Raw genomic sequence first — 25,933 nt, forward strand, 5'->3', positions numbered from 1 at the left:
ATGTCCTAATAACTATGCAGCCACCGTAGTAGATGGCTTGGCTCATAGCTGCATGGCGTTAAACGCGGTTCCGATAGTATAATTGTGTAACTTAACGAGAGTCATAATTGATCATTCTGTGGATATTCTTGCTACGAAAGTACGGTGAAACAAGTTATATGTGCCACTAAGAAATTATAGCAGAGCTGACTCTACTTCTTGAATACGGATTGGCCCAGACGTTCGATCTCTCTTCCCTCCTGTGACCCCTTTCCTGCAGCCTCCAAGAGCCTCTCCCACGACTCACTGTCCTTGAGTCTCACGGCTTCTTGCGCGGCCTTCACCCGCATCCCACATTTCTCATACATGGTGATCGTCTCTCCAGCTTCTACTGATGTGCATTTGGGTACAAATACAGATGCCAAACGTGGATTACCTGCTTGAAGCGTGAGGTTGAAGAAGGGCTACGATTGTCAGTCTCACATCTCAACCTATCGAGTCTTGATTCTGTAACTCACCTCCCAGCCAATGGGGCTTCTCCTTGTCTTGGAGATCTCCTCGATCTCGTTCCAGTCTCGCTTCGCAACTAGTGCTCGTAATCTGCAGGAACAAAAGTTAGCCATTGTCCAACGTTGTCGTCCCGAAGCCAGGGCCTGTTGGAGACAAAGTCCACATACCGAATCCACCACGCCACTTTCTCGGGGACTTTGAACTCGCTCTGGATCTTCTTAGCCCGTCCGTGGTAGCCCAGCCGAATAAGCTTAAACATGGTTTCATTGACGCTCAGGCCAGTAAATGTGTCTGTCAAATCCCGGTCGAAAGCTTCCTGCATGCGCAGAAGTGTCGTAGCCTCCTTCAATGCATGAACCTCGAACGTCGACTCCTTTGAGTCAGCTAATAGCTTCGCTGCCAGTGCCAATTTGTCAGACGCTGTTCTAGCATCAGGTTGTTTCAGTGATTCGCGAATAAAAACGTTGGCACCATCTTCTCGTCGGTCATCTTGATAATACAGGTCTTTTAGGAGCGTGTTGTCGCCCTCTTCCATGGCCAAAGCTTCCACCAGTGCTGTCGCTGTCGGTCGTGCATTGATGACCCTGAAGAAAGCAGCGAGGGGCAACTTCTTCTTGAGCTGCAACAAAACTGTCAGTATTAAGTCTGTGTCACCACTCTCAACAGCCTTGTCGAGAGCAAGCTCATCCTCCTCCATACTCAAGAGAAGAGGAACCTGTCTACCACCACGAGGCTCATGGTTGAGAAGTTCAGTAGCAAGTCGGCCCCTTCCTTCTTGATACGCTGCACGAGCGATCTCCTCAAAGGAAATTCCAGGCTTGCCAGAGAGTCTCTCCACGATCAACCGGCAGATGGTATCGTCATCTTCGCCACCTACACGGACCTTGCTAGACGCCCAGTGTACATAGATTCGATCTGTTGGTAACTTCAGATAGCCTGCAATCTTCAAGGCAAGAAGATACTCGTGTCGGTTGAGCAATCGTCGAATGAGGCTTTCTGGTGTCAAGCGGTGATACTGCTCAAAAGACAGTGGCATGCCAACTTCATAATATCGCACAGCGTTGAGCACGCGTAGAGTCTCGCACATGTCAACAAAGTCGTCACTGTTATATATATCGAGTACAGATTTGCCAAATGAAGCTGCTTTGAGTAAACGCTTCTGCCAGTGGGTATCGAATTCGCGCCCAGCTGCATTGACACAGGTGTCAACAGCCCCGGTAAGATTAGGTCGTATTAGTTGGATGTAATCATCTGCTTTTGGAGACTCGAGCTCCAGTTGGCCTACAGCGTCGAGAAGAATTGAAGCAGGCAATGAATCCGAAGACTGGCCAAAGACTTCGAGGGTATCCCTAGGCACTCTTTCAAGGAACTCGCAGAAGTCATTTGTAATTAGACGGGCACCATCGTGTTCTGTAAGAATATTAGTAGTCTAGCATTGAAGTTCAATAAGGCACATACCAGAAATGACATGCACACGTGTGCTATCGTATATATATGAAGATGAAGAGTCACCAGGTCCGATAATATGCACCTCATCCTCCCAAGCAATGAGGGCATCGGATCCACACCATTCAACATATAGAGGAGGTGTTTGAGAGTCGGAATCATGTTCGAATAACCGTTCTTGGAAGTCACTAGATATGACATGAGCTTTCCCATTCACAGCATAAAGATTGACGTAGCGACCATCCGGAGAGACACTAATATGACTGAAAGGCCCAATATCGAGGAAACGGTCTTCGCAATCAGTAGCATCGACGACGTATACAGTATTATCGACGCTTAATAGTACCTCGACAGACCTAGATAATGTGTGGTTTGGTGAAATGATTGACCAAGCATGGATCTCGCTTTCCGGTATCTTAGCAAGAGCTTTGGGTCGGGGTTCAGTATATGATGAGACTGTGACGAGTGAGTTGTTTCCAAGCAGTGCTACCATGCCATGGTCGTAGAAACTGCCACTTGTCAGTCGCGGAAGTAGACCATATCACTGAAAGTCACCTACCGACATGACTCGACACTGTAGTTATCGGCACCATGGCCAAGGGAGAATTGTGTGAAATCTCCTTGCAGATCATAACAACGGACCGTACCGTCAGTGGTGACAACGAGTAGAGTCTCATCTTCAGACCAACCAAGGCCTTTAATGGTACCATTATCCCAGGGGATACTTCGGAGTTTCTTGCCGGCAAGACTGTAGATATCAATTGCTGGTTTTGCTGATCTTCCTGGTTGATATGCTAGAAGCTTTGTGTCGTCGCGCCATAGTGCTGAGGATGTGGTCAGTTACAGTTACAAATACATCAACACTAAGTCAATCATAAGTATACTGAAAACTTATGATTCAATGATCTTAGATTTCTGTGGCTTCGAACTCACCTAGTGCTCCTGCATATGGAGCTCCCGCAACGATGTAATTATCCAAGTCGAGATCTTTGTCAAACACGGCTGTATACTGCTGCGTCTTGCGGAACCATCTGTCCCCGACACTCTCCCAGTCAGCTCTGGCGTGAAGTGTGTCCATCTCGCGTTATCTCATATTGTAACCCAATCTTTGTGAATTTGTTGAGGAAGAGACGCGCCTTTAGCTGAATGTTATTCGTCAGCTAAGCACCTGTACAGTATGAATGAGAGCAGGGAGCTTAGGTGCTGCATCATACCGCAGGTCTAGGACCTAGGTAAGGTAGCTCAGGTAAGTGGAGGTTGCCAGGCACACGGTTATTCTCCGGCTGTAATTAGCGGTCGGGTAGCTCCTTGTCCCGCTAATTTTAGTTTCCTTTCGGCGGTTGCATCATCTCACATGGCGGGCAAGAATGAGCGGTGCAATGCAGGTCACTCTGTTGACCCAACTCATTCTCTCATCACTTTGACTCAACCTTATTTCATCCACATCAAAACCGCTTCCATCATCTGTCGACCATCACACAAATTACACTCACTTATAATGCCAAACTGGCGTGACCAGTATCTCTTATCCATCAAGGATGCAGAGCTCAGCAATCCCGTCAACATGGAGCTTGTTCAGGCTTGTTCGTAAAAGCACCCCCACATAACCCCTCCTCCCCCAGCAAGCGACAGTATCACGCGAAGATACGAAAGGTTCATCAGGCTGACAATGATTTCAAGGCTCGCAGATGGCAGATCGCATATCTGCTCTCGAGGCTGAGAAGAATGGGCTAGTAGGGCTTGCTGTAAATAGCGGGACACCAACTGCGCAACCCACCGAACCCTCAACAAACGATCCTGGTGTTGCGCAACTAAGACAGGATCTCGCCGAAGCCCTTCGATCAAAGGGCGTCACCGAAAAGCGATTACGCACGAGCGAGGAAGAGTTGATGCAACTAAGGGCAAAACACAAGGCAGACACGAAATCAATTCGCGACCTCACGGCCGATAGAAATAGTCTTACCACCAAACTAAAGGATCTAGAACACGAGTTGAGGGAAAAGCGCAAGCTTCTTGAGGTACGTGTGACCCAAATGCTGCGATTCATCGCCATTATTGCTCACAGCAATACCAGCAAGTACAAGATGAGATGATTGCGATGGATCTACAAATGTCCATGGCCGAGAAGGAAAGAGATAAGGTGAAGAAGGAGAACAAAGAACTGGTGGACAGATGGATGAAGAGGATGGCACAAGAAGCAGATGCTATGAACCTCGCCAACGAACCCATCTTCGAAAAGAGACGATAGTTAATGATTCATGAGGTCAAACGAGGCAGGCCAAACAGAGAAACGAGCCACGATGTCACGAGAAAAAAACAAATACTATATGGAGTATCCTGTAAGTCCGAACATACCCTTATACCCCGCGCTGATGTAACCGTCTGCCCTATCCCTATTTCTCCAACACCATAATCTCTGCCACTGAGTGCTTATGAAGCTCTATAGTCTACTTACGCGTCGAAATGAAGTATGATCCTCCTGCATTAGTCCAACTCACATAACCCTCAGGGTATATGCACTCTTCCACCTCCAGGATGGTGCTGCCAACGTCGTTGATGTTGTGGTTGTTGCTTTTTTCCGCGACAAAGGATTTGAGCGACACGATCTTGCAGCCCGATTTAAGATCCAGGAACATCCGGACCAAGTCATCGTTTAGCTGCGAGGTGAAGGCCTTGTTGTTTACAAGCACAACATCTGCACGCTTGAGGGCCTCATGGATGGGCAAATTCTTGCGGAAATCGCCCCGTTCTAGGTGAACCTTGCCAGGTCGAACTCCCCAGAGCATGCATCGGGCATCAAACTCCTTCTTTTGCTCCTCGGCAAGATTGCAAGCATTCTCCATCATCTCGCAACCCCAACTCTCACAACCAATCTCGAGGGCCGCCTGCAAAACGACATTACCAACACCTGAGCCGAGATCAACGAAGACCTGACCAGAGGTCATTCGTGTCTGCTCTACCAAGATCTTAGAAATGAAGGGGTGGAGTAGTTCGCCATAGACATAGTCGGTTCCGTTCTCATACTTTGAAAGAAGTTCGACCTTGAGAGCCACTGTTCGGTCATAAATTTGATCGAGAATGAAAGCCACAAGGTGCTGGGGGAGCTCATGCATCTTATCGAGGTTCTTGGCAATTACACCGTCCTCGACTAGAGCCCGAAGCTTTTCGTTGTATTCGCGCAGAGCAGCCTTGAAACCCATCAAATCCTGGATGTTCCGGTTGGAGGCCTTCTCCAGTCTTCGAATGATACCACCATTAGGATTTGTGAAAGGCTCTGCTTCCTCTTCGGTGAGATATGTTTCGGCTACGTGGCGAACTACCTTGATGCTGGCTTCAACGGCATCGATCTTGTCTTTTCCCCATACTAGCTCATACCTGTAATCATGTCAGCATTAGTTTTGGAGGTCGGGGTCGCCGGGAAGACTCACTTTTCTCGAGGTTGTAAGCTGGGATATTGTAGTCGGATAGCCACGTCCTCTTTCTGTGCGCCCATGACAGGCACACACTTGTGCTCGAGCGAGGCCACATCTACGGCATGGATGAAGCTTCGACTGTCCATCCGATCCTCAAAGGCTCTTACGCTTCTCAGTTTACGGTTGGGGTCAACAAAGCTGCCGTCTTCAGTTCCTTTGCGTTGTCTCTTGGTATCAAGAGTCATCCATCCATCGTCTTCGCCATCACTGTCTTTGTCGAACTCGATACGGTCGCTTGCCGGTGATCGACGGGTGACGGACGGTGCCTTGCGCTTACGCTCGAGTCGCTTCTCGTCGGAAGATGAGGGGTACGGCGAGTGACTAGCCTGTCGTGCCAGTGGTTTCGGCGAGGGACGGTGAGAAGAGGAGGAGCGCGATGCTGAGCCGCTGAGTGCGGAAGTGGATTTAGGCTTAGGCTTCTGGGCAGGTCGGTCGACGACAACCTTTTCGATCCTGATCTTGGGAGGGTCGACCTTGATCTTGTTGTTCTTGCCGCCGAAGAGACGCATCCTGTATCAGTGAATAGTAGGTCGGTCCTAGTAATCCAAAATGTCTTTCAAGATAGAGCGGCGACGGGGTCTGACTTGAGTTGGGTCACAGGTCAGGGATGGAGGGGTTCGCGGTGGCGTGTGCGTGTCGCTCCCGGAGTCGGCAATGTCGCGCAACGGGAGGGACTAGATTAAAGAAGATGGTAAAAACAAGAGAGAAGAGTACAAGAAAAGGAACGTGAGAAGTGAAGTACGGGGAAGAAGTTCCAAAAGATAAGCGGTATTAGACAAAGTATTGGGTAGGCTCTGTTGTAACGTGACTATTCAGTATCGCATCGTGGCACTTTAAAGATAACTATGCAGAGTTCAAGTTTCGAGGCGACTTTCGGCAATCCACTACGAAATGGCTGAATGGCTGCCTTCAGTTAAATGAGTGGATGCCCTGGAGCCTTACATCAGCTGGGCTGGGGCTGGCGCTGCCCGGGAGGGAGCTGGAGCCGGGGCCATCTTGCGCTACAGGTCCCCTTGGAGGAGGCCGCTAGTCCCACTGTAAATGCCCTGGATTTTCCAAGGTTGAAAGAAATATCTTGACTGGTCAGAATTTTCCAGGTGGGCACATAACGTTGGGCACGTGGGGGCTTTCCCTTTCAGCCGCAGACGGCTGCCTGGAGGGCTACCCTACAGTGGTCATGTGAATAGAGGCATTCAGTCTTTTTATTGAGTCATCTTTTACAAGCATTGCATTTTTATCTGTCTATCCCACAACCCATCTTCTGTAATTTCTATTTAACTCGTTATGTATCATGGCACTCTGGTGTAAGTGGAATCTGCTATAGCAACCATACCATTTTTATTCGAATATCAAGCATGAATTGAACACTATTTGCCCGTGACCACTCCATAGCTCCCTCTTAATGACACGAACAGTTATCAAATAGATTGGAACATTGAGTAATTGCGTTATAAGCACCCTCTTGCCAATATAGCTCGTTGAACCCAGCTTCTACCTCGTGGGACTCTTCGGGCAGCGCATCATCAAGCATCTCGATCTCGTGCTCCAAGTGGAAGTCCAAGGCATGCATCTCATGAGCCTTTGAGAACTGGGTCGACCTATGAAAAGAGGTTAGCTATACATATTATTGACGACGGGGATAGAATAAGAACTTACCGAAACTTGATCATTCGCTGCCCACTAGCACAGTAGTCAACAATCACATGAATGCCTCCAACATCGACATGCCCGAGCTTGCTGTTCAGACAAAGTCGCTGGGGACGAACTTGGACTGGGATACGAGTCCCAGCTACTTTTATGGCATAACTCTTGGGCCCCTGGAGGGCGTGCTGAGGGAGTGCCTGGCTGTAACAACATTCCTCGCACTCCATGTAATCTTTACCTTTGTCACCCATGAGAATCGTGAGAGCCTTTGGGTGGCAACAGTCGGGAACAGGGCTGGAGGCCTTCTCTATGGTGGCATAATATGGGTTTAGGACGTAGGGTGGATCATCCATACGACAATGTGCCCTGTCAACCTCGATGTAATCACCCTTACATGGCAACTCATAGTTGGTACATAATGAGCACTTGAGAGGGTGTTCCTGGTTTCCAAGCTCACAGATGGGTCGTTCCTCAGTGATATCAAGGATTTGCCTATGGTTGACCATCACCCGATTAGTGGCATCATTGATCCGGTGGCGTAACTCGGTCGTAAAGTCTTCAAGGCTCTTGACGGTCCAGGTCTCTTCACATACAGGGAGGGCCAGTTTCGAAAAGTCAGGCTTATGAGTTAAGCCAGCCTTGACAAGCTTCTGAATCTGGCGGTTCACCATAGGTTTGCGGCGAGAGTACCAGCTCTCTGCAAGCTGCATAAAATGCCACACGCAGAGAGTTGAAAACTCATCGTGAGGATAGGCTTGGAAGAACTCAAAGTTCCGTTGCTGTCCAATCTCTTCCCAGCTTTTTGTAAAACTTCCGCATTGGAACGACTTGGGTCCAAGCTTAGACACATTCTCTTGCTCACCTTCACTTGTGTCGTCCTCGATAGCCCCGGAACCGGCAGGAGTTGGAGACTGAGGAAGCTCAAAATCCTCCTCTTCAAGGTCCGCCAACCAGCTAAGAGTTTCAGAGCGAGTCGCAGCCCTGGAAGTCGAGGTTGTTTTCTGCAGCTTGAGCGGGATCGGGTTGTCGCGGCATGTGTTTTTGCGCTTGGTGGGTGGTGTTGGGAGGAATGCCTGGCTAGACTTAGAGTTGGCCTTTATGGGTGCTGCAATGGGTGATTCTGCTGTTGATGATCTGGCGGGGGTCATCAGTGAAGCTTCAGAAACCGTTCGAGTTTCCTTGGTCTTCGATCTAGTATGAGGTGGTGAGATAGCCATGATGATGATTTGTGTATAAGATTATTGATGCTGCATGAGAATTGTGTTGAATCGCCATATACAGCATGTTGAGTCTCTTATATTAAAAGCCATGAACAAAAGCTTGGTGAATCCTTGATCCTTTGCTACGTTGTTCACTGTCTTTAGAAGAGCCCATTCAGTTCAAACAAAGATCACGCTATACTGGCCATTCGTTTGTTGGACTCAGGCCCCAAAATAAAGAGAACATTGTCCAGAGTAAAGAACATAAGCTCCAACAAACAAAAGCCCATTGTGTTAAGGCTCTGAAGTTCTTGAGGGCATATTGCACCTTTGGTATTTGTTCCGATGGAGTAACACTGAGTGGTAATAGTGCACTATAGTGTTTCGCAAGTAACGTTGAAAGTAATATCTAGCTAATAAGTACAGTATCTAAGTGTTTCTAATGGTTGAAGTGAATGGAACTCGGAAGCGTGGTTGACTACATGCTGACGCACGGAGAGTCTCCAAAGCTCCTCATGCAGAACTCGTAATAATTGAAGCAATAAAATTATCATAACCAACCCAGAAACAAATCTATGAGCTTTTTTCTATTTTAGTTAATTAACGTAGAATCATGAATCATGTAGGTTGATGGAAAATGTGATCATCTTCGTCGTAATTTCGATCCAGGAGACAAAGGCATTATGAATGTTCGTAACAAAGGCGTTAAACGTGCTTGCTGTATCCGTCGTGGTGAACACGGGCTGAGAGTAAAGACTCTGTTCCCTCGGACCGAGGGGAGTTCACCAAAGTTTCTGACCAAGAAACAACGGAACTGTCACTTCTTGTGCTCAGTCGACCATATCCGTGGTCTGGATCAGCAGGGGTTGAGGTGTCGACCCGCGGGAGACGTATGGCCGCGATCTTGTGTGTTGTCTTGGAAGCTTTCGGCTTCTTGACGCTTGAGTCAGGAGTAGTATAAATGAGACCAATTGAGTTCATGTGTGCCTCAGTTTCACTGGCGGTAGGCGACATGGGGCTAATGCATGTAATGCGAGATGATCCTCGGCTCTTTCGCCTCAAACTGCCTATAGACAGAGCTCCAGAGAATCTGGAATCCACGATAGTGTTTGGTGGAGTTCGGTAGACACTCAAAGAGGACCCAGCTCTTTCGACGATGGGGACAGCCCATTTCTTAAATGTTGGGAATAGCATGGGGATGTTTGTTGTCATGATGGCGACAAAGGTCTCGCGAACCGCCCAAGAAGCTGCGAGTTGAGGACCATTGATTGGATCCTTGCTCATGTTAGATGCATGTAGAGTTACTAATGGGTTGAGGCATACTTACAGATACAAGCAAGACAACTCGAAGGATAGCGGCCATGGTGACAAACAACCCACAGCTGAACAGAGCAATGAGTCCAGCCTTTTGAGGCCAAGGCATAGCAGCTTTCCAAAGCATGGGCATAGGAATCATAATGAGGTAAAAGTCGGTGGCCAAGTTGAAAGCGAGACAAGTCCATATCAAGGCAGGCGAAATAGCAGCATGGCAGAAAGCTCCGGGATCAGGGAATATCTGCCACCAGTGGTCGAAAGGGCGGCAACTGAGAAGAAGGTTCATCTGCACAACAACAAAAGAAGAAATGATGAAGCCAAAGCCGATGATGACCCGAACTCGGTGGCCTTGAAGGTCTTTTGTAAGTCGATAGTAGAAAGTGCACATGGCTGCTTTGAGGATCCAGAGGAGGGATGAGTAAGTTGCCCATAGAGCGATTTGGATCTTTGAGCCAATGATACTGTAAGGATTAGCACAGATAACCCGTATAGATAGAGTTATTGCCCTACCGAAGCTGATATTCATGATCTTCTGGCAGTAAAGAGGCTCGTTGCTCGTTCGTCATCGAGTTGTTCGCCAGCCCTTGAGCAATATTACCGACCGAGTATGCCAGCCCTGTTTCTATAGCATATATGCCCTAAAGATGTTAGTACTATGCATCCACACCAGATATTTGTCACTTACAGCGGCCAAAATGACGAGATAGTCATCTGCCCAGAGGTTCCCGCATCCCACAGTCCTGATCCGCACACACGACCTTAAAACGGTGACCAGCAACGCAAAGCCAAGTAGTGTGAAGGCCTCTATGTTGAAGGCCTTGAGATTGACTTCCGTCATTACTGCAGCACTTTCTTTAAGAGACGTCTGGGGATCCATGATGAGTTGAACTGCAGCTTGCATCTGGAGCAGAGCAACGATAACCAGCCCCTCGGGAAGGAAACCCGTGATATAAGATTATCAGAAATATCTGATCTGAAGCCAGCGGCGAATTTGTGCGTCTAGACAATCTAGTCCTCAATTTTTACTTCTTTTAGGGTCCATTCCCAATACTCCACGTAAAACTGCTCCATGTTTCTGAGTCCAGCCTCTTCATCCCTCACATCCCTCAACGGAAAAATCAAGACCTACTAGATCATTTTTTGCAAAAAGAAAAACTCGGTCTCTGCAGATGGACTCAAACCAAACGAGGAAAAGTCGAACGGGCCGTCGTGTTTCGTGGCAGAGACAAAAAAGCAACGTTAATCCACCGGGGACGCCCGGGTTCTCGTTAGCTGCCGAAATCGTGGAGAAAGTGCCGAGTGTGTGGGAGCAAGGGTGAATACCGTCAGGGGTCAGAATGTGATAGTCTCTCTTTTCGCAGTTGACATGTCACTGTTTGATCTGAGGGTAGTGGAGAAGAGAGACTCAGCCGCGGCTCTCGCCAAGTTTCAGCTCGTATTGGCAAATCAGGCACTCTGCATAAAGACCTCATATCGGATGAGGGAAGCTCAGCTCAGCCACCGTCCAGTTGATGTGAGGGGAAGAATCCGATCTCGTGGTGAGACACAACACAACAACGTGTATAACGTATACTCCCAACACAGGATTGGGCTGGTCTGTCTTAAACATAAAGCAGGAGAGAAATCATAGTTGGTTAAGTAAGGCACGGAGTCCAAAAGAAGGTTGGTTCCTATGACTATGTGGATGAAGTCCTACATGGACCTGCATGAGAGATCCTTGGAACTTGCAGAATGTCGACTGTCTCATGTGCTTTGGACGATTCTGGTGAAGTTGATGACGATATAAATGCAAGTCATCATGATTCTCGATGAGAATAGAGGAAAGCTGAATAGAAGATCTCGATCGACTACTTCTATACGTGTGAGAAAGGAATAGAGAAGAAGAGAAGGAGGTGCAGTAGAGAACGATTTCCAGCGGTGTGTCCTAGAGACGAATGTCAAGGAATACCATGGAAGTATCACAACTTAGCCCACAAGAACTATCATAACCAGGACTTGAGTGAACAGATTTCAGTTTAGGGCTTTACCAATAGGACTTTCTTCAGTTCACTCAGCTGATTTATTACTAGCAAAAAGGGCCCTTGTAGCTTAGCTGCTGCGAGGTATACTATCCATAACTCCTCCACAATACCTATTTCAAAATTGACGTCTGTCAAGAAAAACCGTGGAGTTGTGCCTGTAACAGATTCATCTGGTCTCCATGCAATGCGGAAGAATCCATGTTACACTGCAACGGATGAACGCATGCACACTACAACCACCCTGTCACGACAGCCTATATCATAACATTTATTGCTTCTCACATACATCTACCTCTTCAATGTCTTTTGCTTCTCTGCGTCTGTAGCAACGTTTCTTCCCTCTATAAGCAATCCCTTCTTTCTCCTCACTCCATCCATATATCGCTTCGCCACGTTCTCCTTGTCAGCCAACTCACCAAGATCCTCGAGATCGTCTTCTGTGAAAGGTACCCAGAAAGGATCTTCGTCTAGAATCTCAAAGCCAGCAAAGATCAGCTGTGGCTGGGCCGCGCCACTGGTACGCTTTCGCATCTCGTCGGCAAATCCGAAACTCTCGGCTACGGGAACCAGAGCTTGAATTGTGAAGAATGGTGTGCCTTCTTTCATGAGTTCGGCGTTAACACGACCGCGACGGCGGGTAAGAACATCGTATACACGACCAAGGACTTCTGTAGATGCTTGAATCTCGACACTGTACATTGCAAGCATGAGACGGGGAGACCAGTCCATGAAACCTGCGCGAAGAGAAGATTGGAAGATTCTGATAATCTCACCAGTGAGACGACCAAGTTTGTCGCGTGCAGGAGAGTCGTCCTCGGCTAGGTTAAGTGTAACATCCTCAATAAAGACTGCAACGCCCTGAAGTGGCTCGTTGCACAGAGGACCCTGAGCCGTAGCAAGTTGGAAGGCGTATGAGATCTTGTCTGTAAGATGGCTAGGGTGAAGAGACTCATCAGCACGGGGTGCAGTCTCGACAGTCTTTTCAGCAGCAAAAGCTCTGGAGAAGATACCATCTGCAGTGGCATCGATAAGTAGGTTTGGCCCAGTACGTCGAGGTCCAAAGGCCACAATCTTATCAATAGAGTCCTTCCACATATCTCTTCCCTTTCCACTTTCAAGCTTCTCCTTAAGTTGTTTCTTGAAGTCTTCCACGGACAGAGTGTTTCCAGCCGCCACATCAGCTTCAGCCACGATTTCTTCGCCTTCATCATCCTTCTTGGCCCCACGGTCGTAGACTCGCTTCACAGCGTCGCCATTCTTGACCAAAAAGTCTGTTACGTTTTCGGGGATTGGTTGCACACGGAGCGAGAGAGTCACTTGCTTTGAGCTTGTTGTAGCTACAACCGCACCACGACCGAGGTCCTTGTTCGCGGGAGGTCGCATTTCTTCAGCCCGCACAATTGTCTCTCGGTAGGGAACAATAGGAGCACCCGGTTGAATATCGCACAGAGCAAATCGCTCTTTGAGATCAGTCAAGCATCGCTCAAGATGCAGCTCACCTGCAGTCAACAGCACATGTTCACCGCTGCCCAGAAGCTCATACTCAGCACAAGGATCGCTCTGAACCAGAAGCTTGAGGCCATGGATCATCTTGTCAAGATCGGCAGGGTTCACAGGTTCCAGTGCAACACGAACGATAGGCTTGCCCAGCATGGTGACACCGGCAAGGTTGACGGCGCCGTCACGGCGACTGCATAAGGTGCCGGATTTGAGAATCTTGCCCTCCAGGCCACCAATGCCAAAGACACAGCCGGCAGGAACTGAATCAAGAGCCTCGAGGTTTCGTCCCATGAGCATGTACAGCGCAGTGACTGTGACTTCTTGAGGCTCGAGATCAGCGTTTGGCTCAGCAGGTGACCATTTTGGAGGAATGACGTAGAGCTTGTCGCCGACTGAAAGCGTTCCCGAGTAAATACGAGCGAAGCCGATAAGGTGCTCGGGATCAACCTTCTTCTCTTCCAACTCAGGGGCGTAATCATCAAGGTTGATGGCATCCATCGAGTCCGCCATGCTATCAACGCCGTTCTCACCAGCCGCAGCCTGGGCTCGAGCGGCTTCGGCGCGCTTCTTGCGTGCAAGCTCTCGAGCCTCTTCGCCACTCATCTGGGCTCCAACACGTCGCTTGTTCTCGGGAAGTTCACTCTCAGGAACAGAAACCATTTTACTGACATAGGCAACCACGGGGTCAGACTTTTCATGCTTGAAAGAGATCATGGCATCCTTGATGGTCTGGTCAATGTGCTCAGATCCTGGGGATTCTTCGATCAGCTCGGGAAGTCGTGCAGCCTGAGCGGCCGGGGGCGAAGGTAGAGATTCAATAACGGACACCAGCAGTGCTGTCGACAGGGGAAGCCAATTTGCGAAAATTGTCGTCATAAGAAGCTTCTGATCTCGCGACTTGAGCATGTGTGGAGTGATCTTGATTCCGAGGGACTTGGTGACCTTTTCTAGCAGCTCTCGATCACCCTGCCCATTATCACCTCCCACTGTAGCCTGGTAGACAGTCCATACTGGCTCCAGTACCAGTTGCACAAATAAGGGCTTCAGATTTCTTCCCTTGAGATGCTTAGGGCCCAGGATCTTCTTCGTCTTGGGATCCAGGTAGAAGTTGCCCCATAGAACCTTTTCCAAGATTCCACGCTTAATTCCCAGCTTCTTCTCATACATGGCAGCGAACTGTCGGCAAGTGAATGCCCAGCCATCAATAGCGCTACTGAAAATAACGTTGTTCTTCTCGGGAGCAAAGTAGATATCTTCGTCGTCTCTCTCCTCGAATTGCACCTCCCCCGTGTCAGTGACTTGGTCGGAAATTGCTGATTCCTTGGCTGCTGTGGCTGCATTGACTCGCTCTTCCATTCTTTCCCTCCAGTTGAGGTCCTCCTCCATACGCTCGCCCTGGAAGAAACTTCCCAGCACAGCGTTCACCTGTTCTAATAGCTTATTCAGGTGGATATATGCTTCTCCGGGTGTCATTTTGAGTTCTGTCACGAGTCGATCAATCTTGTTAATGACAAGCAGGGGCTTTAGCTTCTCTGTCCATGTTTGACGAAGAACAGTGACAGTTTGACTGCAGACTCCCTCAACGGCATCAACAAGAACAACAGCTCCATCACACAATCTTGAGGCCGTGGAGACTTCTGAGCTGAAATCGATATGACCAGGTGAATCGATCAAGTTGACAAGGTACTCCTTGTCCTCGGGCTCAGCATCGGGGGCTGCTTTTCGACGCATAGCGAAGTAGAGTGAGATAGCTGAAGACTCCATTGTGATTCCTCGAATCTGTTCATCAGGTCTAGAGTCAAGATATCGGATCTTGCCCGCCAGCTTTGGTGAGATGATGCCATTTGTGGCAAGCAGAGCATCGGTAAGTGAAGTTTTGCCATGGTCAACATGTGCCAAAATGCAAATCTGTACGACGTTAGACTATGTTATCTGTGGTTCATGAGACTGTACTGACATTTCGAATATCACTGGACTGTCTTTGCAGACTCGCCAGCTTATCTGGAGTGACGACAGGCATTATGACGACAGTGGTTTGAGTAGGGTAGGTTGAAGTGATAGTGGGGTTCAAATAAAGATGTCTGAAATGTCAAGTAAAATTTCTAAATATGGGGAGAAGGAATCTGCTGTACCAGCGAGGCAGTAGCTCTGAAGCATCCAATTTCAATCTTCCAAACCCAAGCTTATATCGATCTTTGTAGGTAGCTGTTTGAGTGATACTTTGCCTGGTCGTTACTCACAAGGTAGTGTGACTAATCTAATCCTTGACTGCACACGATGGTCAGCAAATTTTAGACTTCATCAGGCACTTTTGGCTCAGTATATCTGCAAATCGACTAAGAATGACTCATACATACGCAAAGAGTCTGAGACACCAAAAAAACCAAGGTAAATCTTTTTGTCCAGCAAGAGCTGCTACACCTTGAAAGGCTGATTGAATTCTCAAGCTCACAAGCTGAAGCACCCCACTAAATCCGAATGACTAAGCATTGACCCCGCGCAAACATCGAAGCCCTAACACAAAAAATCGCATCGCTACTAAAATTTCCCCCCTCACCGCGACGACGAGACGAGACGAGCGAGACCGACGCGCGACTCGACTCTACAAGACACGATGGCTACTTACCAAAACGGCGTGGCTCCGGCCCGTGCCATCGATGACGACAGCGATGTCGAGGAGGAGGCTCTGGTGGCCGAGTACAAAGAGCATGTTCAATATGAGGATGGTGATGATCTCAGCCGCACCACTTCTTTGAACCTCACTGCACAGACCGACGATATCCAGGCCCGACTTGTGCAGGCCGCTCAGCCCCTCGATTTCCAGGCGCCTCTTGAGGCCAAGTTCCAGAGCTACGATGCTTACTGCAGCTTGTTTCACTTTATCTTGAATTCCGAGGGCCCCGTTGATCTCGAGCCCCCTTCCGTTGGTCTCACCAAGTTAGATGTTGAGTTGGGCACGGCTAACAAAATTTTATGCAGTACTACTGGGCTTGGGATGTTGTCGATGAGTTCATTTACCAGTTCAACTCTTTCTCCTCGTACCGCATGCGAATTGCCCGGCAAACAACCAACGAGGAGGAGCGCCAGGCCCTCCGCGAGAACCCCAACACCTGGGGCTGCTACAGTGTTCTCAACGTGCTGTACTCCCTTATCCAGCGATCCCAGATCACCGAACAGCTCGCAGCCATGAAGCGTAACGAGGATCCTTTGGCAGTTGCCGGTGAATATGGCTCAAAGAACCTCTACAAGATGTTGGGTTACTTCTCCATTATTGGTCTTCTCCGAGTCCACTGTCTCCTCGGAGATTTCAGCCTGGCTCTCAAGACCCTTGATGATATCGAGCTCAACAAGAAGGCCATGTTCGCTCGCGTCATGGCAGCTCACTTCACCACCTACTACTACGTGGGTTTCTCCTACATGATGCAGCACCGCTACGCCGATGCCATCCGCATGTTCAGCCACATCCTCATCTACGTCTCGAGGACCAAGAACTTCCAGAAGAGCGCCCAGTACGACTCTATCACTAAGAAGAACGAGCAGATGTACGCTCTTATTGCCATCTGTGTTGCTTTCCAGCCCACTCGCCTGGACGACACCATCCACAGTGCCCTTCGTGAGAAGTATGGCGACCAGCTCCTCAAGCTCCAGCGCGGTGGCCCTGAGTCCCTTCCCATCTTTGAGGAGCTCTTCCGCGCAGCGTGCCCCAAGTTCATATCCCCCGTTCCTCCGGACTTTGAGAACCCCGAGGCCAACATCGACCCCGTCGAGCACCACCTCGCTGTCTTCATGGACGAGGTCAAGACCAACATGTGGAGCCCCACCATCAAGTCTTACCTCCGCCTCTACACCACCATGGACCTTAACAAGCTCGCTGGTTTCCTTGAGGTGAAGCCTGAGGAGCTTCGATCATGGCTCCTGGTTACCAAGCAACGAACTAAGCAATTGCGATGGCAGGACCAGGGTCTGCTTGATGGTGAGCTCGTCAACGTTAGCGACCTTGACTATGCTCTCCAAGGCGTAAGTTTATGACCCAATCCAAGATCTCAACCTAAACTAACAATCCCACAGGACCTCATCCACATCTCTGAGGCTAAGGTGGGACGAAAGCTTGTGGACTGGTATCTCCGAAATCTGTCCCGCACCTATAACTGAGGTGCTATAGAGAGAGCTGACTAGTCGTTTTTCTCAAATTTATGGGGTCTTCGATTCAAGCCCGAAAGAAGCGCATAGAGCGCTGCGGCTGAATCCTCCAAGCGACCCAAGATCAGGAGAATACCTGGGGTTATGCAGGCCAACTTGATAGGATGCATGGCATGGCAAAGGCGTCTCGGAGTTGGTGATGCTCGTGCAAGAGCTTGAGAATTTCTCGAGTTTAGCTGTATGTGCGGGCAGAGATATGGCACTTCCTCCTAGAGGTACGAGAGAGCCTGTGAAAAGGCTATGAAGAATAAAAGGAAACAAAAGTCGTTTAATCAAATATCATGATCCTAAAAGTCTTGATCACCATTATGAATTATGTCAGCCCTGGAAGCAGGTTCTTATACAGGCTTCGCAGTTACATTTATATTGAGTTCCCGGTACAACTAAGAATAATTTTGACACGAGCCGTTAGTCGTTGCGTGCCTAATCATAACAGGGGAATCATAGTTGGGTTATCTGGTAGAATCTGGTCTCGAAATGTGCTGAGGAGCCCTAATAGTGCGAATACCATATGATGATCCACGATGAATTTGAGTAACCGGCCACAAACCCTGAAAAGCTGATAGAGCCACAACTTGACGAATGGGAAAGGGTTGGCATAGTCACAGGAAGCCCTCTGTATGTTTTGGGACTTGAGTTACAGTTCCTCAAGTTAAACACAACATTGGTGATGTGCTTTGTGTACCTTACTCTAACCACTCAGACCACTCTGCAATGCCTTGCCACCAAAAATTCTTTATATTCAATACGACATTGGACTATTTTGGGAAAGCAGATTATACTAGCAGCTATACTGCTTATGATTTGATGTCAGCCCCAAGGTTGTGCCTCTTAGAATGATATGTTAAAGCAATCCTCATTTTGTACCTAGTCTGGTGACAAATAGCCAACAAATATTCCGCGATCTTGGCTGGACTGGCACACTGTGTAAAGCATAGCTCATGATAGGCAGAACTTATACATACGAAAGAATTACCTCCCAGCGGCATAGGGTTCGGTCATCAGCTGGTATCTGACAGAAGGAGACTCACTTTGATTCATTGACGAGGACTGTTGAATAAGCGGCATAATCGATTAGCGCGGCATGGGCCAGAAAAAGAAATCGAGGTCGCGTTGCGACGAGGACAGTCCTTCAAGTATGGCCTTCGAGGTCTGGTGTATTAGCGATTGCAGGCTTGGTGAATTAGTATATGACCTTCAGTTTTCCTGGACATTTATTATTTTAGCCGCATGTACGGAATCTGTTACGCTCTGGGAGACCAAGAAATGCTAACCAAGCTTTCCATCTGATATTTCAAGAAAGACCTTGGAGGAAGTCCTAGGACATGTCGTGAACAAGTTTGCTCTGCCATAGCACCGATGATAAGACTCCCCAGTCTGCCTGATGATGCCTAGAATGTTTTGGCGCGTACATGTATGCTCATCGGATGAAGTCTCGAGAGGTTCAAGATGTATCTCGGCATTCGTGTTCCCAAGTCTGTGCCACTCAGTGTACTCCGTATTGGCTCGTGATTCCCAGAGCCTAGGTTAGCTCAGTTGGCAAAAGCAATGAGACATTGTGTTCTCGTGGCTGATGAAGATAGCTTCACCGCCGTCTTTGACGACATATACGTGGTCGAGTCAGACCATGTCACCATGATGGTGCGCAGGAGAGCTTCCGAAATTCCGGTTATTTGGTAGCCCTAGTGTGGAGAGGCACCAGTCCCAGTATCCCGTATCCGCAAGGGTACTCCTCCATTCCCATACTCTGTCGGATAATGGCAGGGCTGATGAATTATTTGATTTTCACAGCTGAAAGAACAGGGGATACTCATGTGGTCTCGATAAGGAAATTCACTGGCTGATACGTTGTGCTTGGTAGTGGCTCAATAATTAATCTGGTGCAACGAAACGATGCGGTGAAGAGTTGCACGAAGGAAAGACGAGTGACGAGCTGACTGTTTCTCGCTTGAGGTTCCCTGCATAACTGTCGCCTAGGTAGTGAGAAATTCTTGGTATTGATCCATAGTAAAAACCGTTTGGTTAGTGCCATTGAAGCTGATTCGGCTCGTCGTATGGGAGGGATGACGGATCTCAATTCATCTGCAGAGGCTCTGTCCTCAGTCGGCTCGGCCCCATCATTAGCGTTCCTCTCCACTGAAGCCCGAGCGTGAGATGACTCCACCCGGGGGAAACGGGATCAGAGGAGGGCTTCTTGTACCGAATCGTGCCCAAAGAACCGGTTCCGACGCCGCCATGGTACATATCATAGCACAAATACAGTTTGCTACGTGATACGCGTGTGCTCTTGGCGGTCACCGGTGGGAGTCACACTCGGAACATTGTTGCCGGGGCCAAGACATTGACACTTCAATTTACCTTGAATCCGTGCTGCCTTCTATTGTCGTCAAATTAATTATCTTGCGCTTCACTTCACAACAAGAAGAAGATCATTGTGTGTTTTTGGCTGCCCAAGCAAACAAGGTGGCATTAGTGAGGGGAAGGCGGCCGAACTAAGCGCCCCTTATTAAGTGGATATCTATTCGCCGGTAAGCTGTCCTACTTGTTGGAGTGGCATCAAAGAGTGCTGAAAGAGTTTCCATGTGATCAAAAACCCCCAGGGATGATAATAGCGTTGTGTTGAGTTGTGCTGTGCAGTGTGCTGTGCTGCTTCTGCTTGCTTACCTGGCCTGGCCAGCCTGGGGCCAGTATCAGTGTGAGTGGGCTTCTGGCCTGTCTCCCTGCTCGCGTGTCGTTCATTTCCTCTTCTTCTCTGGATAAATTCAAGAGGCCTCTGGTCTCTCTGTTATCTCTGTGTCTGTGTTGCAGAAATGATAGAGACCCTGCCCGTGGTTCATCCTGGTCAGCCAATAGTTCAGCCCAGTCAGCACATGCTTTCTCGCATGCAAATCGAGCTGTGTCTTGGCCTGCAGTTGTCGTCACACCCGACACACAATAATCCATCCAATCCCTGAAGAGCGGCCTCTGGGGCCAAGAAAACATTAGACCTTGATATTAGGTGTCAAAATAAACTCTTAAAAGTTATCCTAAGCTTAGGCTAAAGCTACCTAAATCTTTTTGTTATTCAGCATTGACGTACTGAGTTTTCTTTCCTCCCCTAGAGCGGCACTGCAACGGCTTACAGTACTTTGGCGTATTTACGTCAGCTGTACGATTTGCACTTTCGCTATCATCAACCTTGTTTTCACCTCAAGTCTCTTTTTATTAGCTGCTGGTGATCTCTGCAGATTCACGCCATTCTAACCCTTGGACGTGTTTTCTAACGCACGTTTCTGACGCACCCTCTGTAATATATCATAAATTCAAATCTCGGCTGATAATAATACGTACATCACTCCTGTTTACGTTGCTGCCCAGTTTAATTTCAACCCTCCCAGACCTTTTCGGGCCTACACCCAGTCAGTCCTGACGTGGACCAAGGGCCGATCCGTTCGGCACCGTCCCTCAATCCATCCCATCCATTCTCTTTGGCCTCCTCACGTTGTCTCCCTCGTTTAATGTGACCAAGCCCATATTATCCAGCTACCGACGTCCTCGCTAACCTGGGTACTGTACTGTATCATGACATCTCTCTCTGCCTAAGGAAACAATACATAGTGAGACTACGGATACCTGGACCTCCCACTCTCCCACCCACCCGTCTTTGGTCTTCGCCTCTTCCAAACCCAAAAACCAAGATTGAAAACGTGGTCTCGTCGTTCCCTGGCAATAACCTTAAAATCTTATTGTTTTGGGCTGAATCTCGGCTGACCTATGCCTTGATTGTGGCTTCATCTCTTTCACCACAAACTGATTGCAAACAAAACGCAAACGCCCACACCGTCTTCTGACTTTACTCACTCTACCCTCTTACAAAGATCAAGAGTCTTTGCTCTGTGCTTTGATTTATTCGCTGCCCTCCACTGCCTTTCGTAATCGGCGGTCACTATCAACTCCGCTTCCTCAGAAACAGGCTACAACACCACAGCCACCACCAACTTTCATCTCCGTTATTACGACGATTTGCCTTTCTTCTATATTCACAGCCACTCCGGTTCGGTCTATTGATGAATCAATTGTAGAGGTCCTTCTCCACACTTTCTACTACCTATCTCCGCCAGATCTGATCGACCTCGGCGTTGCATCTTAGCTCAGGGTCCGCGTCTCAACTTGCGCCCGCATCCGTATCCCAACTTGAGCTCCCATCCTCCTGTCTTGACTTCGGAACCGCGTCATTCAACGTCACAAACTTGACTCTCCTAAGCCCCACGCTACCTTCAGCCGCGGTCACTCCCTCCTCCTTGTGATTTGGTGTTTCCTTAAATCAAAGGCCAAGCCAAGCTTAACTACCTATCAACTAACTGGTTAGCCTCTCCGTCTTGGCGGCAGTTGCATCTTGGCAATACGAATACCCTTGGGGAGGAACTACCAAGACACTTGACTGAAGCTCAGCTCCGTGCAAGCTCAAGCTTTCTTTCCTTTCTTATCAACCAGAAACCCCTTACAGAACAAACTCTTTTGACCTGGGCTTTTCATCGTCATCCGTCTATTTTATCCCATCAAGCTTCACCATCGATACGCTTGATTATCGTTAGCTCTTGCACACATTCGTTCCCAGACATATACAATCATTATTGAACATACCGACCCGGCGCGAACAACAAGCTGAACTCGGGTTGCCGCCAGATCGTGTCTTCTGTGACGCAGCATCATAGGCAACATGGCCACAACCGCAACGATTCACCCAAACCCGCCCAAGCGCTCCGACTCCGATGTCTCTCCCAGAACAGTGAACCCTCCCAAGAAGTCAGGCTCAGAAGACGCAAAGGCCGATTACTTCCCAGATTCCAACACAGTCGATGGATCCAATACTAGTGTCCGGGCCAGCGACGGTGACGATTCATCTGCTCGGAAGTCAAGCATCTCCTTCGCGCCAGATCCTCGACGTAGCTCAAGTGAAAGCAACCAAAATCCAGCGCTAGGCCAGGACTCGTTGATCCAAAGGAAATCGTCCACCGGCTCTGTCTCTTTTCGTAGAATGACAAACCCTCAACTTCCCCAGGGAAATCCTCAACAGATGGGCAACAGTCGCATCCGTGCGAGCTCACCGGACCACACAAGGTGTGTAACAACTTTCTTTATCCTTTCCTCTTCCCGTTGCACAAATATTTGCTGTGATCGAATACCAATATCCTCAACCCAATACTGGATTGCACTTGCAACCTTATATCGGCTTGGCCAAATCTAACACACGGTGCGGCAATATGTAAACTGCCAAAAACCTCCATGTGGATCGCTGTGGTGCAAACTGGAATTTTCTGTTTTTGTTTGGAAGAATCTTTATTTCACCAACAGATTTCATTCTGCGTACTGCACACCCAACATCGGCGAAAATGGATTCAAATTGGTCCGGCTGGAAACATATGTGACGCCATGCCAAGCAACATGTCGCGTGGACTGTGTCACCATCGAAAACATTAATTCTGTCCACATGGGTCAGCCATTGCAATCCAGGTTGGATACGAGCATTGCGGTAGTTGCATCGACTATTTGAACTCCCACTCATGAAGACAACTCTGCAGAGGCGTATTGATGGAATCTGCCTGGGCTTTGGGTGGAACTGGGTCCCTTGGCTGGACCATTCCTCACAATAACCTTCCGACTCCACCGGTGGCCTCCCACCATCAATTATGGTTACCCCGCCGTTTGCAACAAAGCTTCCAGTAGACGTGGGGAAATGCTCTTCGCCTAGGACTACCTGCTCGTTTGGTCTGGATCGTCAGGCCATCATCCTTCATCACAGCCACTGACAAGTCGTCAGCCCCCAAATTCCCGCAGAACTCTCCTCTTGCCGCCGACATAGTCGTCATTGACAATTCTTGACCTTCATCCCCATTATCACTTCCCCGCGCATCCTATAAATTACCTCTCAAACCTTTCGTTATTGTTCCCAGTCTCTGTTTTGTGGTATTTTCACGACAATGGCGACGCTAACCGAGACCCCGCCCGATAGGTTCAAGAAGCATGTCGCATTTGACAATGTTACAACTGGCGAAGCGACCAAGAATAATGCTATCTCGTTTACGCTCAATGTTCGACATAAGGGTTACCAGGCTAGGCGCAGATCGCGATGTTTCATGGTTGGGGTTGACGAGCATACCTACTCCGATTATGCGTTGCAGTGGCTGCTTGACGAACTGGTTGATGATGGCGACGACGTTGTTTGCGTGCGAGTAGTCGACAAAGAACTGCGACTTACGGACAAGCAGTACAGAGACGATGCAGACTCGGTCATGAAGGGAATCGTTGCTCGGAATGGTAATAACAGAGCCATCAACATTGTCCTCGAATATGCCGTGGGCAAGTTGCACATGACTTTTCAACACTTGGTACGTGAACAGAGAAGACATCTCCTTTGCCAGGTTTCGGCGCTGACAAAATGGCAGATCCAAATGTACCAGCCTGCAATGCTCATTGTAGGAACTAGAGGACGCACCCTCGGTGGTCTTCAAGGCCTGGTTAACACCCGCAACTCGTTTTCCAAATACTGTCTCCAATATTCACCTGTCCCAGTGGTTGTGGTTCGACCTACCGAGAAGCGCATCAAAAAGAAGGCCAAACGTGCCAACGACTCTGCCCGACAGACCTACGTGAGCATGTTGGCCGCAAACGCCGGGAAACATGAGGCCGATAGTGAGGCAAGTAGCACTTATGAGCTTGAGGTCCACAACTCGCCCGATGAAGAAGCGCACCAAGTCGCACGTGCTTTAGGACTGCCTGCATCTTTCGATCCTACGATTAAGCCCCTCAACCATAGCCAGATACCGAGTCGCAGATCCCCCGACCCTACTGCTACTGCGGGCCCTGTCAATGAGTCCTCGGAGAACCAGAGAGTTGTCAAAGACGACGTCGGTGTCGCCGCTGAGAGCGATGACGATGACGATGACGACGATGACTCTGGAGAGTTCGAGGTTATGAGCGGGCAACAAGCCTTGGACAGGCAGAAGATGGATCAGCTTCATAAGATGGAGGTCGGTGAAGCAGCAGCGTTAAAGATGAAGGTGGACGAAGATCTCGATGAAGAAGATGATGCCCCGAAGGCCATATCATAGAAGATGAAGGGCAAGCAGAAACAACGAATAGACAATAACAAGGATAAGAATAGCACGGGAGATGAAGTTGCCGAAAGCAACGAGAAATCCTCTCAGAAGAATAACCAGCTTCCTCAAGTTGCTCAGCCTGATTCAGAAGCAAAAGGAGGTCTCTCATCTCTAGAAGAGGAAGGCGACACGGCCGAACTGCAACATCTGGATGATTTACAAAAGCGTATGGCCGTCTCTGATATAGGGCTTCACTTATCGCGTGGAGCTTGGTAGGAAAGAGCGCCCCGAAAGCACGGGGCTTCGATAGATTCTCGGATCGAAAACAAGGAGCCCAAAGTTTTCAGCAATTCAAAAGTCGAGGACAAAGGAGGACCTTCTAATCCATCTTCCAAAAAGCTGGATGCCGCTTCGAAGACTCTACAGGTACCTTCAGGCTGCCAGATTCGTACGTCGTCCACAGGAAGCGAAGGATCACCCACCCTAGTCGGAAGCTCATCTAGCGATTTCTCGGTGGGGTCGCCGTTGTCGGGTTTCAGATCTCAACCAAGCATAAGATTCTATTCGGGTCCCCCGTCACCTGGAGAAGAGGTTCAGGATAATGGCCAATCTGGTCGTGATGATGGTGAGGGCGATGGTGAAGGCGATGGTGAGGGCGGTGCTGAAGGTACTGACAACAACAACAACGAAGAGAATGATAATGAACCACCCAATGTGGCAGAAGCGAGGCCCCGTCCCAGCAGGTAGTCATTGTGGGCAAGTGGCTTCAAAGGTTGCTTCAGAAGTTGCTGCAACGCATTCATGCATCGATGGTAGGCTCACGGTCTGACAAGATGATGTAATAGCGCTTCGAAATGACATTACACAGCGATAGACTGGTTTCAGTTCTTGTTATTACCTAGCTATCTGATACGTATTAGGGTTGAAATTCATATCACGTTTGGCATCATGATAACTAATGGCCGTGCACCGAGGTCGGTGATTCAAATGTAGATTTATTAGATATGCATGTTCGTGCGTCTAATGTAATGCAGGTCTGTCGCATGTCATGTCACGATGCGATGCTGTATGCAAGGACCCTTGATCAGGCATAAGGATGTGTAACCTGAGGCATCAACACGTCACTCTTAGTACTGTATGTGCGACCAACCCAAGTTGCGTTGCAGGGAACCGAGTGCGACGACGTAAGCCACCATTTCTCAGGTTCTAGACCCAGGGGCTAACTAATTGCAAATGTCGAGTCTAACAAACAATTCTCGACTTGCAAACTCAAATGCTATACAACGGCTGAAAGCAACTGTACGATACTTTTCTTATTGATTAATTAATAAGTTGTCAAGGATAAAGTGAGGGGACCCTTGAAGTGACGTTGCGCGGCATCTCATATTTATTTGATACGAGTTGTCGCAACGGCACTACACTACGCTACGCTACGCTACGAGGGGCTCAAGCTCAAGCTCAAGGGATAGATAAACTTGAGTTACTGGCAACGTTTCAGTCTATTTCAGTTAGATACCTACCGAGTCTCCCCTCCTCTGATCATCTGATGATACAAACTCAAGGGAGGA

The 25,933-nt window shown here is 48.7% G+C and overlaps 8 protein-coding genes across 8 annotated transcripts; 3 read left to right on the forward strand and 5 right to left on the reverse strand.

Annotated features, from left to right (window-relative positions):
- Nucleotides 1–191: 191 nt before the first annotated feature.
- FSUBG_225 (vacuolar sorting VACUOLELESS1) lies at nt 192–3,013 on the reverse strand (the record flags this gene model as incomplete). The annotated part of the gene is made up of 6 exons (XM_036680002.1): nt 192–443; nt 498–579; nt 657–1,899; nt 1,948–2,444; nt 2,495–2,759; nt 2,869–3,013. 6 exons carry the CDS (start codon nt 3,011–3,013, stop codon nt 192–194), a joined length of 2,484 nt encoding a protein of 827 aa, XP_036544363.1.
- A 420-nt stretch (nt 3,014–3,433) lies between these two features.
- Nucleotides 3,434–4,183, forward strand: FSUBG_226 (Autophagy 16; the record flags this gene model as incomplete). The annotated part of the gene is made up of 3 exons (XM_036680013.1): nt 3,434–3,518; nt 3,616–3,953; nt 4,010–4,183. 3 exons carry the CDS (start codon nt 3,434–3,436, stop codon nt 4,181–4,183), a joined length of 597 nt encoding a protein of 198 aa, XP_036544364.1.
- A 199-nt stretch (nt 4,184–4,382) lies between these two features.
- On the reverse strand, nt 4,383–6,403 carry FSUBG_227 (histone-lysine n-methyltransferase H3 lysine-79 specific; the record flags this gene model as incomplete). Its single annotated transcript, XM_036680024.1, has 3 exons — nt 4,383–5,310; nt 5,364–5,918; nt 6,351–6,403. 3 exons carry the CDS (start codon nt 6,401–6,403, stop codon nt 4,383–4,385), a joined length of 1,536 nt encoding a protein of 511 aa, XP_036544365.1.
- A 404-nt stretch (nt 6,404–6,807) lies between these two features.
- Nucleotides 6,808–8,269, reverse strand: FSUBG_228 (uncharacterized protein; the record flags this gene model as incomplete). Its single annotated transcript, XM_036680035.1, has 2 exons — nt 6,808–7,006; nt 7,065–8,269. The coding sequence occupies 2 exons, from the start codon at nt 8,267–8,269 to the stop codon at nt 6,808–6,810; spliced, it is 1,404 nt and encodes a 467-aa protein (XP_036544366.1).
- Nucleotides 8,270–8,956: 687 nt separating this feature from the next.
- Nucleotides 8,957–10,442, reverse strand: FSUBG_229 (integral membrane protein PTH11; the record flags this gene model as incomplete). Its single annotated transcript, XM_036680046.1, has 4 exons — nt 8,957–9,526; nt 9,579–10,026; nt 10,076–10,203; nt 10,251–10,442. 4 exons carry the CDS (start codon nt 10,440–10,442, stop codon nt 8,957–8,959), a joined length of 1,338 nt encoding a protein of 445 aa, XP_036544367.1.
- Nucleotides 10,443–11,874: 1,432 nt separating this feature from the next.
- Nucleotides 11,875–15,106, reverse strand: FSUBG_230 (elongation factor 2; the record flags this gene model as incomplete). Its single annotated transcript, XM_036680058.1, has 2 exons — nt 11,875–14,994; nt 15,044–15,106. 2 exons carry the CDS (start codon nt 15,104–15,106, stop codon nt 11,875–11,877), a joined length of 3,183 nt encoding a protein of 1,060 aa, XP_036544368.1.
- Nucleotides 15,107–15,700: 594 nt separating this feature from the next.
- On the forward strand, nt 15,701–17,238 carry FSUBG_231 (eukaryotic translation initiation factor 3 subunit L; the record flags this gene model as incomplete). The annotated part of the gene is made up of 3 exons (XM_036680069.1): nt 15,701–16,009; nt 16,066–17,103; nt 17,155–17,238. 3 exons carry the CDS (start codon nt 15,701–15,703, stop codon nt 17,236–17,238), a joined length of 1,431 nt encoding a protein of 476 aa, XP_036544369.1.
- Nucleotides 17,239–21,985: 4,747 nt separating this feature from the next.
- FSUBG_232 (universal stress A family) lies at nt 21,986–25,112 on the forward strand (the record flags this gene model as incomplete). Its single annotated transcript, XM_036680080.1, has 5 exons — nt 21,986–22,386; nt 23,279–23,654; nt 23,712–24,326; nt 24,381–24,637; nt 24,713–25,112. 5 exons carry the CDS (start codon nt 21,986–21,988, stop codon nt 25,110–25,112), a joined length of 2,049 nt encoding a protein of 682 aa, XP_036544370.1.
- Nucleotides 25,113–25,933: the final 821 nt, after the last annotated feature.

The sequence above is a fragment of the Fusarium subglutinans genome, assembly GCF_013396075.1.
Source record: "Fusarium subglutinans strain NRRL 66333 chromosome Unknown NRRL66333_c0000001, whole genome shotgun sequence".
NCBI classification, from domain to species: Eukaryota; Fungi; Ascomycota; class Sordariomycetes; order Hypocreales; family Nectriaceae; genus Fusarium; species Fusarium subglutinans.